The sequence below is a fragment of the Aspergillus versicolor genome, assembly GCF_001890125.1.
Source record: "Aspergillus versicolor CBS 583.65 unplaced genomic scaffold ASPVEscaffold_6, whole genome shotgun sequence".
Taxonomy (NCBI): domain Eukaryota; kingdom Fungi; phylum Ascomycota; class Eurotiomycetes; order Eurotiales; family Aspergillaceae; genus Aspergillus; species Aspergillus versicolor.
In genome coordinates this window covers 967,231-983,101 of record NW_024467529.1, presented here as the reverse complement: position 1 = coordinate 983,101, position 15,871 = coordinate 967,231, and the positions used below count along the sequence as shown (strand labels likewise).

At 51.0% G+C, this 15,871-nt stretch overlaps 9 protein-coding genes across 9 annotated transcripts; 5 read left to right on the top strand and 4 right to left on the bottom strand.

Annotated features, from left to right (window-relative positions):
* Positions 1-40: 40 nt before the first annotated feature.
* Positions 41-1,494, bottom strand: ASPVEDRAFT_170755 (uncharacterized protein). Its single transcript, XM_040808698.1, has 4 exons — positions 1,240-1,494; positions 970-1,155; positions 605-907; positions 41-552 (listed from the first exon to the last, which is right to left on the bottom strand). Exons 1-4 carry the CDS (start codon positions 1,303-1,305, stop codon positions 175-177), a joined length of 933 nt encoding a protein of 310 aa, XP_040669143.1. The 5' UTR covers positions 1,306-1,494; the 3' UTR covers positions 41-174.
* Positions 1,495-2,033: 539 nt separating this feature from the next.
* On the top strand, positions 2,034-2,952 carry ASPVEDRAFT_84828 (SUR7/PalI family protein; the record flags this gene model as incomplete). The annotated part of the gene is made up of 4 exons (XM_040817606.1): positions 2,034-2,046; positions 2,106-2,400; positions 2,463-2,645; positions 2,703-2,952. The coding sequence occupies 4 exons, from the start codon at positions 2,034-2,036 to the stop codon at positions 2,950-2,952; spliced, it is 741 nt and encodes a 246-aa protein (XP_040669142.1).
* A 1,091-nt stretch (positions 2,953-4,043) lies between these two features.
* On the bottom strand, positions 4,044-6,017 carry ASPVEDRAFT_53815 (ribosome-associated complex protein SSZ1; the record flags this gene model as incomplete). The annotated part of the gene is made up of 5 exons (XM_040814843.1): positions 4,044-4,712; positions 4,768-5,539; positions 5,600-5,726; positions 5,814-5,850; positions 5,928-6,017. The coding sequence occupies 5 exons, from the start codon at positions 6,015-6,017 to the stop codon at positions 4,044-4,046; spliced, it is 1,695 nt and encodes a 564-aa protein (XP_040669141.1).
* A 255-nt stretch (positions 6,018-6,272) lies between these two features.
* ASPVEDRAFT_42884 (exosome non-catalytic core subunit RRP40) lies at positions 6,273-7,341 on the top strand. The gene has a single exon (XM_040812685.1). The coding sequence runs from the start codon at positions 6,488-6,490 to the stop codon at positions 7,307-7,309; it is 822 nt and encodes a 273-aa protein (XP_040669140.1). The 5' UTR covers positions 6,273-6,487; the 3' UTR covers positions 7,310-7,341.
* Positions 7,342-7,473: 132 nt separating this feature from the next.
* On the top strand, positions 7,474-10,147 carry ASPVEDRAFT_42883 (MYB DNA-binding domain protein). Its single transcript, XM_040812684.1, has 2 exons — positions 7,474-7,616; positions 7,710-10,147. The coding sequence occupies exons 1-2, from the start codon at positions 7,553-7,555 to the stop codon at positions 9,977-9,979; spliced, it is 2,334 nt and encodes a 777-aa protein (XP_040669139.1). The 5' UTR covers positions 7,474-7,552; the 3' UTR covers positions 9,980-10,147.
* Positions 10,148-10,151: 4 nt separating this feature from the next.
* ASPVEDRAFT_53822 (uncharacterized protein) lies at positions 10,152-11,798 on the bottom strand (the record flags this gene model as incomplete). Its single annotated transcript, XM_040814844.1, has 3 exons — positions 10,152-10,574; positions 10,696-11,414; positions 11,732-11,798. The coding sequence occupies 3 exons, from the start codon at positions 11,796-11,798 to the stop codon at positions 10,152-10,154; spliced, it is 1,209 nt and encodes a 402-aa protein (XP_040669138.1).
* Positions 11,799-12,069: 271 nt separating this feature from the next.
* ASPVEDRAFT_53813 (SDR family oxidoreductase) lies at positions 12,070-13,073 on the top strand (the record flags this gene model as incomplete). Its single annotated transcript, XM_040814842.1, has 2 exons — positions 12,070-12,793; positions 12,874-13,073. The coding sequence occupies 2 exons, from the start codon at positions 12,070-12,072 to the stop codon at positions 13,071-13,073; spliced, it is 924 nt and encodes a 307-aa protein (XP_040669137.1).
* Positions 13,074-13,476: 403 nt separating this feature from the next.
* ASPVEDRAFT_890102 (uncharacterized protein) lies at positions 13,477-14,562 on the top strand (the record flags this gene model as incomplete). Its single annotated transcript, XM_040818478.1, has 1 exon — positions 13,477-14,562. One exon carries the CDS (start codon positions 13,477-13,479, stop codon positions 14,560-14,562), a length of 1,086 nt encoding a protein of 361 aa, XP_040669136.1.
* A 93-nt stretch (positions 14,563-14,655) lies between these two features.
* Positions 14,656-15,543, bottom strand: ASPVEDRAFT_29894 (uncharacterized protein; the record flags this gene model as incomplete). Its single annotated transcript, XM_040810287.1, has 1 exon — positions 14,656-15,543. One exon carries the CDS (start codon positions 15,541-15,543, stop codon positions 14,656-14,658), a length of 888 nt encoding a protein of 295 aa, XP_040669135.1.
* Between the last annotated feature and the right edge of the window lie 328 nt (positions 15,544-15,871).

Here is a 15,871-nt window from a genome sequence, read left to right as displayed (position 1 = left end):
AAGCGGCAATTGTGATGAAACTCGCAATTTATTATTGGTCGTTATATTTATGCACATTACATAAGCATCGACATAAATATTCATAGTTAATGGACTATGTATACAGCCTCTCCAGTGCTAATTGCTTCAATTATTCTCGATACGCTGGTTATAGAGCAAGGTTACAAAATTAATTCAGGACTCGCTGTCGTCATCATTCCCCATGAGGACTTTAAGCGCAGTCTTGCACTTAGCCACTTCGTGATACAGTGCAGTCAATTTGGCCATCACCGACATCAGACTGGGGTCCTGGCTCTCTACGCGCACCTTCTCCCTGACTTTAACCTCGTCTCCGTTCCAGGAAAATACATCACCAGCTTCGTCATGAGCGGCTTGACGAGAACCGAATAATCGGTCTCGTATAGAAAATCCGGTCAAGGAGATATCTGTCGCAAAGGCCGTTGGAGTGTGTGTTTGTGTTGTAGATTCAAGGGTCCTCAGATAGAGTACGAGGGCAGAATCCGCAATTGATAAATGAAATGAGAGATGAGGGGGTAAAGGCGGATCAAACATCTATCACCATGGTCAGGTATCGCAAGTAAGGGGTGTTCACTGCGTGTCTTACATTATCCGGCGCACTTGTCTCCCACCATTTGCCGCGAACGCTATCAGTCTCGCCCTTCAGCATTTGCCGCCCCTCCGCAATGGTCTCTCCAAGAAGATGGAGCTGGCTGTAGATGAAGCGCGCATCAAGTGGATCGCCAGTCCAGGTGCTCACATCGACGATATCTAGACACTGTCTGACCGAATCTCTAACCGAGACTAATTGGCTGAGCGCCAGTTCTGGCGCAGTCGAAGAGTTCGATAAGCATAGCCGGGTTGTAGGTGCACCTCGGGAACTCAGAGAGTTCAGGCGCAGTTGGATATCCTGTCGCGCAAGGTGGTTAGATTATATCCCAGTTCAATTCAAAGTCGCTGGTCGACACATACCCCCTTTACGACCTTTGTCCCAACTCGTGTGACGAAGCCTTTTACACTCTCAGACCGCAATGACGATAGGACTAATGTAGAGCCGGGCTCCTTTGGAGCCAGCAGCGCAGCGCATTCATGAAGGCCTTCCCTCAAAGAAGCCAGAGAGTCCTGTAAGGAGCGCAGCAACCATTCTAGCTCTTTCTCCTACAATAGACTTTCGCCTTAGTACTGCAATAATCGCAAACAAGATATAATACAACCGCAGGGCGGTAGAGTGCAAAAACGTACCAGAGCAGAGTCGGCTTCTTGGTCCAGGCGCTCTGGGGGAATAGGTGGGTAAACCCAAGTCGCCATACTCGTTGGTCCACGGGAAACTGGAAGGGCACTGCGCAAACTATTTCCACCTGCACTTCCACAGAACAGGTTCAAGGGCCTTGGAATGGTAGCGAGTTCTCGCAAGCCGAGCAGCCCTGCTCTCAGTGGGCCGGTGACGAAGATCGGCGGTGAATCAGTCAGGCAGAAAGAAACCTCTGAACGGGCCAACAGGGTTACCTGAGATCCACGTCTGATGGGGCATGGGAAGTGGTTGCTGGTGGTGCAACGTCAGTGACTGGGCTCGCGGGTCGAGTTGGCCAAAGTCCAACGTCATGGACCCCGGCTGGTGGCGGCCCGATCAGGCATAGCGGGGAGCACTAGTCCCGGTTCGGCTAGCATTAAGGTGCAAGCATGACGTTGAGATCATCACTCAAGGCTTTGGCTTCAAATTCAAGCTCCAGAGAGTTGCAGAGCCCATCACTGTGCCAGCGATGATGCATGCTTCTCGTCCATTAGATCATCTATCCGCGCCGGGCCCTAACTTTGCGGCCGGAATCTCCGGATCCTTTAATAGGATACCCTCGAGCCGTGTCCTTCGACATTCCATTCCTTCCAGCCTTCTCTGATCTTTCTCGCCCCCCAACCCTACATACCTGCCGCAGTTGTACTTCCTGTTGAGGTCGTGATAGTCGATACTTTATCTACCCCTCCTTCGTCGCATCGACTTTCTCAATCGCTTCAAATTTTATATAGAAAACGAGCACATAATGCCTCTTTCCAGTAATTTCTCCCCGCGCTTTTACGTTTCGTCCATCGCTAACCACTTTTTTCCTGTACAGGAGCTGGCCTGGGCTTTTTGGGCCTTTTCTTCACTGCCGGAGCCCTCTTGCTGATGTGGCTCACTTTCCTCGGCGGCGTGAAAAACAGTAACCCGATCAACCAGATCTACTTCCTTCAAGTAGACTCGAGCGGCATCCCTGGTGCACCCTCCGTCTCACGATGGACCTGGTGGAATCTGTGCGGTGTGACGAATGGCAGGAATGATTGCGGCAACAATACCCCCGATTTCCCATTCGACCCTCCCAGCCAGCGGAACTTCGGTACTGAAGAGAACATCCCGTCCGACTTTATCGGGTAAGGAGAAATGTCCTTCTATATACTATCTATGCACCGCATACTTATAGCTCACTCAACAGAACCCGGCACTACTTCCTGACTTCGCGGTTCTCCTGGCCTTTTATGATTATCGCTCTATTCTTCGGTGTCATCTCCTTCTTCACCGGACTTCTTGCCATGTGCACGCGCGTCGGAAGCTATATTTCGGCCTTCATGGGATGGATTGCTTTCGTCTTCCAGGTTATCGCAACCTGCCTCATTACGTATGTGAAAAATACCATTATATAACACAAAGCAATGGGAACTAACCTCCACGACAGTGCCGTCTATGTCCAGGGCCGCAACAAGTTCAACGCCAACGGCCAAACCGCCCGTCTTGGTGTCAAGGCCTTCGCTTTCATGTGGACCGCGGTTGCCCTCTGGCTGCTCGCCTGCATCACTTACTGCCTTGGTGGCACTGTTAAGGGAAGTTCGGAGCGCGGATACAGCGGTCGTAAGCAGCGCCGTCGTGGTTTCTTCACCTCGGCACGACAACCCAGCGCGGAGGCCAACAAGGAGGTTGCTCCCTAAACTCGTCATTGCGGTCTTTGTAACGAACTATCGGCAGTCTAATTGCTCACGACAACGCGTGTTATTTACGGAGCAATATGCTATGATACGAAGAAGCCGAACATAGAAGAAGCAACAACTCGATCGGTGCCAACAAAACTTATTCTCAGGCATGATTGTCTACATTTGATCCTGAAACCAATCCGGTCAACCAACATATTCCGCTCTGTCTTGCAATGGCCTCGCTAGTCGAATACGACGCCGTCCACTCGCTCCAGCCTTGCTTTTGAGAGCTTTCGCTCGAGTACCATCTAGAATCCGGTTTTCAGCCGCGAATTCCTTGATTTGTGATTCATATTGAATGTTCATGTTAATCTGACCCTCGACCTGTCTTGATGAATGCATGTCTTACGATTTTTATTACCCACAGTTATTCCTAATGTTTGGTATCAGACTATATCTGTAATATAATGTTTTCAATAATAATTTCTTGACTAATTAAACGGGTGAAACTTAGCACGTCCCATTCTAGCACTGGGTGTGAAGGTCCATGAAGTACATTTATATATATATTTACCCACTCACCTATGAAGTCCCCTACCACGCCAACTCCAACAACAATAAAAAAAAAAAAAAATTACTAAAAATCAATCATTTAAAGGTGAGAAATTAAAAATGGAAAATAGTTAAATTTTATTTAAAAAAGTTCAGTCAAGGTAATTCCCCGTTTTGATGGCTACTGTATTTGGCGTCTCATTCCACTTGGAAACTTACAAGCGGCGCTGATACAGATTATTATATAAAACGATACTTTATGATGATGCAAAAGTAAAGAGGTCCGAATCTATCGAGTGTTCTATTTTAGGCAAAGATACTCTATATACTTTTGCAGAGTCTTCATTGATACATCAATTCATCGTCAAACAGTCATTCGCAGGAAAACAGTAAGGCAAAAATTTCCTCCCTGATGACAGCTTCGAATATCCCAGAAGACCTCACAGCAGTACGACCAAGTAAGCTCTGTGAAAAAGAAAAGAGGAGATAAACAAAACTAGGAGAGGATCATTAAGATTTTACGTTAGTGTTGAGGAGAACGGCAGGAATCGACAGTTTCATGGCGACTCAACGGCACCGCGGACGGCGTTTTGGCCGCCAACTTCCCGCGCGGTGATCTGCAGACCGAGGTCGGCGTTGATGTGAATCATGAGTTCGACCTTGCCGTTGGCCTTGACGCCCTTGACGGCGAGTTCGGCGATGGGCTTCTCGGTCTTCCAGATGACCTCGCGGATCTCGTCCTCCTCGTCCTCGTCGGAGTCGAAGTCGGAGTCTTCCTCATCGTCATCGCCCTTGGGCTTCTCCTCCTTGGGCTTGGGTTCGGGCTTGGTGACCTTGATTTCGCGGGCACCCTCGACGACACGGACGAGCACGTCACCGCCGTCCTTGGGGACGTTGTACTGGGCAACGCGGCGGGCGGGAAGGGCAGTCTCGGTGTTCAGGAGGGGCAGGAACTCAACGGCATCGCCGGAGGTGAACTCAACACCAATGGCCTTGTTGAGGTGGGGAGTGGCGGTGACCATCGGGTGGAGGGACTGCTCGATGTCTTCCGTCTCGAACTCCTGGATGAGCGAAGCCTGGATAGCAGCACCCCTGGCGGCCAGCTCAGAGGGGTTGATGGCGGTGGTCTCGACGGCGGGAGCGAGGATCTTGGTCTTTTCGGGGAAGATGCTGCGAGCGAGATGGGCGATCTTGGGGGTGTGAGAAACACCACCAGAGAAGATGACCTATCAAAATTGGTTAGAAAAAAGCACTCGTGTGCAAGGGAGAAGGATAACAAACCTCATCAATGTCCAAAACATCCAATCCAGCCTTCTGGATAACTTGCTCGATCAAGCCGGTGAACTGAGAGAACACCTTTCCGGAAAGAAGCTCGTAACGAGTACGGTTGATAGTAGAACCGTAATCGACACCGTCGGCGAGAGACTCGATGCTCAGTGTGGCATTGGTACCCAAGCTCAGAGCTCTTCTCGTGGCCTCTCCCTCGAGCTTCAACTTGGCGAGCCCACGAGCGTTTTCGCGAGGGTCGGTCTTGTGCTTCTTCATGAACTCCTTGGCGAAGTGATCAATGACAATCTTGTCTAGGGTAGAACCGCCCAGCTCGTAGTCGTGAGCAGTGGCGAGGGTGGTGTATATTCCACCGCGGGAAGCAATAACAGCAGCGTCGGATCGGGTACCACCGAAGTCGGCGACAACAGTGAGCTTATCGGCGACAACAGCCTCGGGTCTGGCATCGTAGGCAAGAGCAGCGGCAACGGGTTCGTGGATGAGCTGCAGAACTTCAAGACCAGCAGCCTTAGCGGCAGCGGTCAAGGCCTCGCGCTGGGCATCATTGAAGTCGGTTGGAACAGTGATGACGGCCGAGTTGACCTCCTTTCCAAGGAAGTCGGTGGCAGACTGCTTCAGACGGAGAAGGTGACGGGTAGCAATCTCGGAAACAGTGACGGTGTTGGGGGTCTCGCTCTCGGTGTCGCGGATGGAGAACGCAACGGTCGAGTCGGTCTGAATTGGGTGTGCTGAGTTGTGGCATGGGGTAGGGTCTATTGACTTGAAGCTGCAACAGGCCGTTAGCAAGCGTATTTCTTATATACCCTTCAAGTGGTGTGTGCCTTACTCCTTGCCGAGGTAATCTCTGAAGTATGCAACAGTGTTTGACGCATTGCGAATGAGCTGAGCCTTGGCCTGGGATCCGTGGTACTGCTCTCCACCAATGTACGAGAGGACGGTAGGGATCTGACGGTCTGGAGAAAAAAAGTGAGTTTTGGTCGCCGGGATAGTGTGCGGAGGAAGAGCGGCATGAGATAGCAAAAAAAATTTGTTGAACTAACCTCCCTCTTCGTTGGCAATGACTTCAGCCTTGCCTTCCTATATATGGAATCAGATTAGCATATTTTCCTTCCCATTGTCGCTGGGAAAAGAGCCAGGATAGCGGGACTGCATACAGGGTTGATACGGGCAATGGAGCTGGAAGAATTGCCGAAAGAAATACCAATGGCGAAACGCTCACCGGCGCCGTTGACTTCGTCGCTCATCGTGAATTAGAAAGGAAATGGAGAGGAATGGGGTGTGTAATGGAGGATGGAAGGAGAGGGAGTGGAGGGGAAGACTGGCGGGATTCAGTAGATTCAGTCGATCCAATCCTTTGGGCGGAAAAAAAGTTTTTGGTTTGGCGGATGGCGAGTCTGTGTGGCTGGTGCTTATCGATAGGACCTGTGGCGGTGCTGCTGACCAGCCTGACCTTTAATATGGTACTCTACATTCTTACAACCACACTACTATAGATCAGAGTCGTCTCCTGCTAATACCAACAGCAAGGAGTATTTTATAAAGGAAGGCTCTTTTCAACTTTCTTGACTTCTACCGGGCTTTTGAGCAGCAAACAATGGCGGTGGTAATCACGTGACAGGATATCGATAAGCAGCATCACTTTTTCAACTTGACGAGAGATCCGCCGCAATACTCCAAATCAAACCATTGTCTGCCTACAACTGCACAGATCATAATGTCGTCGCCATTAATACTCCTGCCGGGAGACGATGTGCCATCAGAATATCTACCCAACAGTTCAGCGCCGTTGCGACTAGGCCCAGGCCTACGTCTACTCTCACAACCTCCTTCGTCCACACCCTCAAGTCATGTTTTGACTGCGACACAAGCCGGAATACTCTCTACAGATAACAAGCGAAATGGTGTCTCGATCCTATCTTCCTCGAACCGCCGCTATGTTCCTCTCACGAACGACCTGGTGATTGCGCAGGTTCACCACTCAAGCGTCGATTATTTCCACTGCATGATTACACCACAGTCCGCGCATGCGCTGCTAGGACAGCTATCCTTCGAAGGTGCGACGAAGAAGACACGGCCAATGTTGAGAGGGGGCGATCTTGTCTACGCGCGGGTATTGTCGACGGGACTGGGACCTGGGGCAGAAGTGGAACTCACATGCGTCAACCCTGCGACTGGGAAAGCTGAACCGGGAGGCCTGGGGCCCTTAACGGGCGGAATGGTGTTTGATATTTCTACTGGGATGGCTGCTAGGTTGATCAAAGCGAGCTCTTCGTCATCGGACAGTCAGGATGGAGTTGCTGGCTTGGTTGTCTTGGACGAGCTAGGCAAGAAGCTCGAGAAAGCCGGGGGGTTCGAAATAGCCGTTGGGAGGAATGGAAAGGTGTGGGTGGACTGCTCGAATAGTGAAGATGATGCTGTGAAAGCAACTGTAGCGATCGGACGGTGTCTCACTACGATCGATGAACATAACCTCCACCCCACCGACCAGAGGAAATTGGTGACAAGGATATTACGGGAAATGAAAATAGAGTCATGATAATCAATATTAAAGTTATTGTTCACGATCACTTTGCTCTAGCAAGAATTGCGCTCCATTTTGAGTTCTGACAGTAGCAATGTACCTGACAGTATGTACCTCGCGGCAGAGCTCCGCTGCCGCCGAGCTTTTTTTTCCCTCCCCAACTTTTTTTCATTCCCTGTCCAGCGGCTGTTTTGGTTTATCCCCCACGACACCTTCGCCATTGCGCACGATTGATTACGGGATTATATCATCGACACAATGGGCCAAGGGTCTTCGCAACCTGCTCATCTTCAAGACCCTGATCTTGCAGGCCCAGAGTCCGGTAAGTCGCCCCTATCTAATTGCCTGCACGAGCTCCCCACAGTCCCAGCACCGGCAGACCAGCAATTGACGCTGACGCGCATCGCTTATTTAGACCATGATACAGATATGAATAGCGCAAAATCCGATGGAAGCCCTCCCCCGCTCGTAAACAAACCCAACCGCGAATCACGTCCACCGAATGGTTCTTTGCCAAAGCGCAAACGCAAGTCGCCTCAGAGCGTCGCAAGCCCCGTCGCAGCCGCATCCCCAGAGGATCGCCCGAGCGCATCGAAGCGGAAACGCGTCGTTGATAATTTAGGGAAGGAGAAGACGCCGACACCCAACGGCCAGCGCGACTCGCAGAGGACCCCTGTCAGCCGGAGCTCGGCCGCTCCGCGTCCTGGATTGCTTTCCAAGGAGGCTAGTGCAGGACGGTTGAACAGGGCTCTGTCGGCGGCTACAAATGGTGGCTCGCCGGCGCGCAGCACTGTCTCAGAGGGCCTGAATAAGGGAAGGCTGCATCGATCCAATGGAGAAGCTGGCAAGAACGGGCTTACCGGCGCGTTCAAACCAGAAGAGGTAGAAGCGCTTGAGGAGTTCAAGGTGCGATTTTGCAACTCGTTTGGGCTCTCAACAACAACGTTCGATCTCATCGTGCAACATGGAAAGGGCCCATTTCCTGGCCCACCGGGCGTCACCAAGTACACGTTCTGGCAGGAAGTCCATAGTATTCTGCCGAATCGGGACAAGAGATCTGTGCGCCGGTTTATGAAGCGTCATTTCCAAGCCTCTAACCAGAAGCCCCATGAGTGGACGGAGGAACAAGAAGATGAACTTGTGGTGCTGTATCGCCAGCACGGACCTAAATGGGCCTACATCTCAGAGCTTTTGGGCAGGAGTAGTGATGATATTGTCCAGAGATGGAAGAACCGCCTTGAGCATCGATCTACGATGAATGCTGGACCGTGGTCGGAAGCCGAATTGGGCCTATTGAAAAAAGTCCTGCGCGGCGCCTGGTCCAAGATGCAGGAACAGGGGTACGATGTAGGGGATAATATTTACGAAATGGATGAGTCCTTGATTTCATGGGGTCAAGTGAGTGTCGGAATGAAGCACACTCGATCAAGACAACAGTGCGCAGACAAGTGGCGCAGGGTCAAGGGGAGTAGGGTGGCGCAAGGATCCCGGGGTAATTCTCGAGCGAATTCTCAGTCACTATCTCGAAGTGCCACTCCTTTGCAAGCGAATCGAGCGGGTCACAAGGGGCGAAAGAGCGCCGCCTATGTGGTTTCTGACGACTCCGACTCCGATGCAGGGGATAACGCTGATAATGAGAAGGATGCTGCCGAGAATTCAAGACGAGAGACACCGGCTAGCAAGAGATTGAATAGACCGAAGAAGATCGAGTCCAAAGAGGAACAATCGGAGTCTAGCTCTGAATCAGACTCGGAGTCTGAATCCACTACATCAAACAAAAAGCCGAGGGAGAAGGGTAGTACACGGGAAAGCAAAAAAGCCTCTTCGACATCGTCCGAAGAATCCGAATCGAGCTCAGACTCAGACTCGGACTCGGACTCGGAATCTGAGTCAACTGAAAACAATAAGACCAAACCGACCTTACAAAAGCACAAAGGACCAAAGGTGGCGGATCTTTTAAAGAAAGAAGCCAGCTTTGATGAATCCGACGATTCGTCTTCAGAAGAAAGCGAAAGTGAAAACGACAATGAAAGCCCAGACAGAATCCCAGCTACTCCTTCCCCAGAACCAACGACAGAAGAAACATCGAAAGGCGCCAAGCGGAAGCGTTCGAACAGTGCCACAGTGGAGACAGAAGAAACAGGCGACAAGCGTGTGAAAGTGAAAAAGGAACGCAGCCCTACACCATCTGCGGTTGTGGCCCCCGAGCACGAGAGCGAGAGCCAGGGTGAAAGCAAGGAGCAGGATGCTAAAATGCTCAAACGAGAGGACGCAACCGAGTCCGAGACAAGCTCCGAGAGCGAGAGTGAAAGTAACGAAAAGGATGCAAAGAAAAGAGGGGGCAGCAGCGAGTCCGAAACAAGCTCCGACTCTGATTCTGACAGCTCTTCGGAGCCTAGAGCAGCTGATGAGGTCGACAGCGAAAATACGCCTATTAAACGAGACTCTGAGCCAGAGGAGGTCGAAATGAAGACCAATTCGCTGTCGGATTCGGATGCGGACTCTACAAGTTCAAGTGATTCAGAGGATGAGCCCAGCAGGGATGAACCCAAGGTCACTGGGGCAGAGCCAGCCGGTGCTCATGTTATCAAAAAAGAAAATGACAGCGACTCGAGCAGCGACTCAACATCCAGCTCTGATTCTGATTCTGACTCGGACTCGGACTCGGACTCAGACTCAGAATGAACTGGTTGGATTGATCACGATTTGATATGTTTAAGATACCATTTATGTTGAATTTTATGCTTCATCGAAGAAGTTCGCTTGCCATGTGTATATTATATATATTTCTCAATAAAAGAACAGGCAGAAAGCCGTGTCAAGGCAGTTCTTGTATCTAACCCCCTGTCCATAAAAACTATACAACCAACGAAGCAGCAAGCATAACAAGCCCCCCAAACCCATCCATACCAGAACACCACTCCTCCCAATCTGCAGGATTCCTAGAGACACTCCCCGCGTCCAAAGCCATATGAGATAGAACATCATCTTCCCGACAGCCATTCTCTTTATCCAACCTAACTAGACTGCCGCTCACAGCTATCCCAAACGCCGTCTGATGAAGCCTGGGGGCACTCTCGGTTTCAGCCTTCCACACAACTTCGTCGTTTGCCTCCCAGAGGGGCTTCTTTGCCGGCAGTGGCGCAAGGACTAGATCTGTTGGGAGGTCGCATCTGGCCGCGGGTTCGAAGTATACAAGCATGTTGATGATTCGGTAGACTATGGATAACCGTCGTCTCGATTCTTCGAAGATCCACCCCATCCAGGTTACTCCTTCATCCTTATTGTAGAGCCCGGCAGTGATGTCGTGAGCAGCATCACCACTGCACAGCTGTTGAGCAATAGCCTGGCATTTCCGAATCCATTAGTACTAAGATAAATCAGAGAATGGAGGAACGTACAGTAGCAGAAGCCAGAAACAGAAAATCCAAATTATTGTCCTTGGTCTCCCCCTCGTCCAGCCGAATGAGAATATACACTGACAGCGCCTGCATTGCGCCTAGCAGCTCCCACCTATTTAGCTTGGACTGGTAGTCTCTTGAGCACATCTTGGTACATTCGGTTTGGACACACCCCCAGAATAATTTTCTGTTCTTTCCCCGGGAGGCGCTGAGTGTTTGAACTAGGGATATGCAGTTACCTAGCGGGTTGTAGCTATCCTGGGCGCGCATATCCGGCGGAAGGGAAGATGAATGTGCTGAGTGAGGATGGATAAATGGGGGGAGTGTATTCTCGCGCAGCATCATCACGAGGTAGGACTTGAGGGTGTGCAGGATGAGACTTGTTGTTCTCTTCCCACCGGTGGTTGATTCCGGTCGATAGATCAGAAGGCGAGGGAGGCTTGGGAGGGGTGGGATCGTCGATTGAGGATAAAATTGCTGGGGTTGGACTGCGCCAGCTGAAAAAGGAGAAGGTGTTGAATGATGAACTGTGTCCGTGGGGAGTGAAGTGGGTATTGGATACTGATATTCAGCTGGCTTTTCGTTTGCCTGGAGCATAGGGACCAGAAAGTCAAAGCCGGTGAAATCAAGATCAAGGCCAGTATCATAATCATCCCAATTGAGATGATCGACTTCGCTGGATAATTCGGGATTCACAATCCCCGAATAGGGCTCAGGGTCTGCTATGGTGAGCGCCGGATCGCCCCCAAGAGGATATCCGGAACCAGCAGCAGAAGCTGTCGTCGAAGGCACATTGCTGTCTTTATTTCTCGGTGTCAAGCTTGGATAATGGCATTCCACGCCCTTGGCTGAACACCTGGAGCACTCGGGCCGCTTGTTATCACACCGAGCCTTTCGCCGAGCGCAGGAAATACAAGACCGCGACCTCGTAGTCGGCCCGGCTCTTCTTGACCGACAGTAGTATCCGTGCCTCTTTAGCGTTGATTCTAAAAAGCGTCAGCACTCAGCAAGAGTTAGGAGGCTGATGTGGACGCACGCTTGTCGAACGGCTTGTTGCACAGCCCACAGCGCAGGACAGATTGTATCTCCCGTCCAACTTCCATTTCAAATTGTACCGCCGCAGTTCAAAAGGGATGCAATGAGGATAGAAATTAGGAGGGTTTGCCCCAGAAGGAGGGGATTCAATGAATAGACGCATTTGTCAGCAACGATGACGGAGCGGGCCAGGTTAGCCCTAACTTGATGGCGGGCGGGACATTTTGTAGCTTCATATTGTACGCTCCGTTACAGCTATATAACGACTCAACATAGAGCCCGGATCATGTTTCTCAAGCAAATTACTGCACTCTATTCACCTAAGATATCGCTACCGATATGGCACCCTTCCCATCTGCAACCCGCACCTGGCACTCAACCTCCTATCCCTCCATCTCCCCGACCAAACCCTCTCTCTCCGCAAAAGGAAAGGCTGTCTTGATTACCGGCGGAGGCACAGGAATTGGCGCCGAAACAGCCCGCTCTTTTGCCGTAGCAGGAGCATCCAGAATCGCCCTCCTCGGCCGCCGGACCCAACCACTCCTAGACACCAAAGCCGCGATCGAGCGGGAGTACGGCCAGACCACCAAGGTATTTGTAGCCTCCACCGACGTGACCAAGCAGAGCGAAGTCGACGCAGCGTTCGAGAAGTTCGTCTCTACCAATAGCGATAGCGGCACCAAAAGCACCATCGACATCGACATCCTGGTCAGCAACGCCGCAGCAACCGGCCCATTCGAAGGCGTGGAAGATGTAGACCCCATGGACTTCCTAAACGGGGTGAACATCAACCTCGGCGGCGCATTGCACGTCGCGCAAGCATTCTCTCGATTCGCGGCCCCCGACGCGGTGATCATCGACGTCAATAGCAACGCGGCGCATGTGAACTACGGCCCCCGCTTCGCGTCCTACAGTATTGCTAAGCTGGCTGTTTTCCGGCTGTGGGATATGGTCGGGTTTGCGAATCCGCGGTGGAGTGTTTTCCATATCCAGCCCGGGGTTGTGGATACGGAGATGAATCGTGCTGCGGGTGGGGTTAAGGCGGTGGGATATGAAGATCATGGTATGTTAAAAAGACAGACTCCTTCTATGGAGGTTATGGTCTCTTCTTGGGGTTGACTGACTGACTTGGTGATTGGCTAGTTTCTCTCCCCGGCAGCTTCAATGTGTGGCTTGCGAGCTCTGAGGCGCGGTTCCTAAGGGGGAAGTATCTTTATGCGAACTGGGATGTGGACGAGTTGAAACAGAGAGGTGGAGAGCTTGAACAGGGTACAGAGCTTAGTCTCGGACTGGTGGGATGGCCGTTTGATACTGAGGGTTGGCAGTCCAAGTGGCGTGCTTAATGAGATAAAGAACCTTTAACGACGTTGAGGATAGTTGGAGATGATGTTGGATGAGCTAAGATTCATAAAGGCCTATCGAAATAAAGTCATGAAACCTGTTCCATCAGAAGGAATTATTCTGATCCTGTATCAATCCTCTTCGGGGATTATTCTACAATCATTCTTTGACGAATGCGTTTCGCTCATATCAAATAAGCCCCGAATAGTACAAAGGCACTACCGAGCAAATCCTACCGTAAGGCTGCGGAGGACTTTTGACAAACAAAGGCATGAATAGGCACACAAAGGATTTCATTCAAAGTCTGTTCGTCCTAGAACACAGCATGCATAAATTCCTCAAAGATTCCACACTCGATGAAAAGCCTGTAATAGTTTTATTCATCATCTCGATTGACTGCTTAGTATGGCTAGCAAGACTAACAAGATATGGCCCGATCGCCATAGCCAACTTCCGAAGCTCTACGAAAAGACCTCTGGGCCGTACGACGCCCCCGATGGAAACCTGTATGTTGGGTTTGGAGAGGTGAGTGAAAAGGGGTATGCTCCCGATGGTAGCATGTACTTTCGTGTCAGACCCATATTGGACGCCGAGCACGTATTCCATGACGCCGTTACAGGTGAGCCCATGCCAAAAGAGTATTATCCGACGCCGGCACCCGAGGAAAGGCCAGAAAGGTCCAAATACAGCCGAAAGGGGCGAGATAACGGTCTTCCAAAGCCCGGCGACGAAGCATTTGGGGCGTATATAGCGCCGGATCTGATGCAGTATCATGGCGTAGGCCAGGTTCTCGAGGTTCGCGGAGGACCCGATTATAGTCTTATCTATGTGCAGCCTATACCAGGTAAGCATGGAGACGAATATCAGTTCATCGAACCTTGGTTTCAAAGGCCCATGGACGAGAAGAATATTCCCAGTGCGCCTTATCCCTTTGATGACCCGCAAACCTTGGAAAGGGGGAAAAAGACAGACCATCGGGGACGGCCCTTTCCTTGCGACGCAAAGCTCGGCACAGAGGACCTTGGCTCATACATTGCGCCAAATGGACAGTGGTATTGCGGTATTGGTAGAGTGATTAAGACTGGCCTCAACATAGTGGGAGATTTCTACACCTACGTTGAGCCGATACCGGGCAAGCAGGGTGGTGAGTATGATTTCTTTCACCTCTTCACCGATGACTGGATGCCCCAAGATCAGCTTCCCTCTAACCCGCGTAACGACCTGACCCCGGAGGTGGAAGAGGACGCTAAACTGGTGGCCCCAGCAAAGCTCTATCTTGGGATCGGCAACGTTATTGAGGTGGGGACTGATGAGAAGGGCCACATCCACGTCTGCATGGAGCGTGCATCTGACAGGCGGATTGAAGATGCGCCTGGCGAGGGCCACGTTTATCTTAACGTGGAGCCACTGGAAAGCGATATTGGCGGCCCTGATTGTATTAAGGTGGAGCTGTCGGAAAGCGATTTTAGCGATACTGATAGCGGGTATTAAGGTCATATTTGTTAGTGTAGTTCTATTTAGAAGAAATGCAATGCTATGATTTCTCAAAACAATCTCCCGTACTCAGTCTCTCGTCACTCCTATCTAGGGTTTCTCCGTGCTTGCCGGGTAAAAGGCCATGATCCGTTGGATCCTCTCGATAAATAACTTGTCCCCTGCTTTTTCCGTGTCGAAATACCACCCCCGGTTGTTATCGACCTTGCGTTGGTGATCCTCGCTGATACGCTGAGCTTCGGATTTACCGTTTCTGACCTGGCAATGGAATTCTTGATTTCGTTCTTCATATAGCTGGGCGGCTAACAAAACTGTACTGTTGTCCAAATCCAGTGCCCTTACCTCAGTGGAATTCGCGTTCAGGTAATCTATGCATTTGCGAACTTTCTCAGTCGTCGACATGGATTTCTCCTTGAGGGAACCTTCTGGCATAGGATGTTCGGCCGCCTTCAGATCCTCCTCCATCTTCTGTCGCAGGTCTTTAGCGGTCCGAGGGAAGGGTCGACATCCCTCCTGCTTCCTGGCTGCGTGGCGAATCTCCTTGAATAATCGACCAGCGTAGTCGCCTATTAGGGCTAAGAATCGAACCCGCCGTTCGGAGGATGTCCAGGATGTCCCTTCTGGTGAATTCATCGTGCAGGACTTCTCCAGCGCCTTGGCCACAGCCTGGAACTGGCGAGAGGTCAACTCAAATGGGGTTCCATTGCTTAGGGCGATTGCAAACCGGGACTGGGCGGTTTGCAGGGCCATCTCCTCAGTTTCTTCTTCGTCGGACGCCTTGGTAGAGGTACTGGGCTGAGTGGACCACCCTGTTAAATGCTTGTGCTCAACTGTGCTCTCGTCGGCCCCCTCGCTATCGCCTTTGTTCAGCGGATTTCGCTCTGAGACTGTAGTGCTGGCATCCGGCTGTGAGCTGCAGGTTGAGGCAGCCGGTTCGCTTTGGTTGGACGGTTGTTGAGGTGTATGGGTTGACGACATGTTACAATATGTTTGGAGATGAAAGTTGGTAATACTGGTGACGACTGTGACTTTCTTTTGATATATTGGAATAGCGAACTGGCTCGGTAAAAGTAAGAACGATATTCAAGATGGAAAATGGGTGTTGACAGGCAAAATAGATGCAAGAAGCATTAATGATGGAGGGAATGGCTGAATAGATGGTTGCTTTTAACCCAGAGCTGGATAAAGAACGTCTTGGGATCTGATTCTGTTTGATGCTGCTTTCTTTGGTCTCAATATACTTCACGATGCCTTACAAGGCGGGATGTCTCTGATACAGGCTGGCGTTAACAGAGGAGCACACAGC

Bases quoted from the DNA above. Each gene is read 5' to 3' on its own strand.
- ASPVEDRAFT_170755 (XM_040808698.1), bottom strand. From the start codon at position 1,305: ATGGCGACTTGGGTTTACCCACCTATTCCCCCAGAGCGCCTGGACCAA. The intron at 1,156-1,239 runs GTACGTTTTTGC...AGTCTATTGTAG, and splicing joins AAGAAGCCGACTCTGCTCTG to GAGAAAGAGCTAGAATGGTT. The intron at 553-604 runs GTAAGACACGCA...CCATGGTGATAG, and splicing joins AGACAAGTGCGCCGGATAAT to ATGTTTGATCCGCCTTTACC.
- ASPVEDRAFT_42884 (XM_040812685.1), top strand. From the start codon at position 6,488: ATGTCGTCGCCATTAATACTCCTGCCGGGAGACGATGTGCCATCAGAA.
- ASPVEDRAFT_42883 (XM_040812684.1), top strand. From the start codon at position 7,553: ATGGGCCAAGGGTCTTCGCAACCTGCTCATCTTCAAGACCCTGATCTT. The intron at 7,617-7,709 runs GTAAGTCGCCCC...TCGCTTATTTAG, and splicing joins TCTTGCAGGCCCAGAGTCCG to ACCATGATACAGATATGAAT.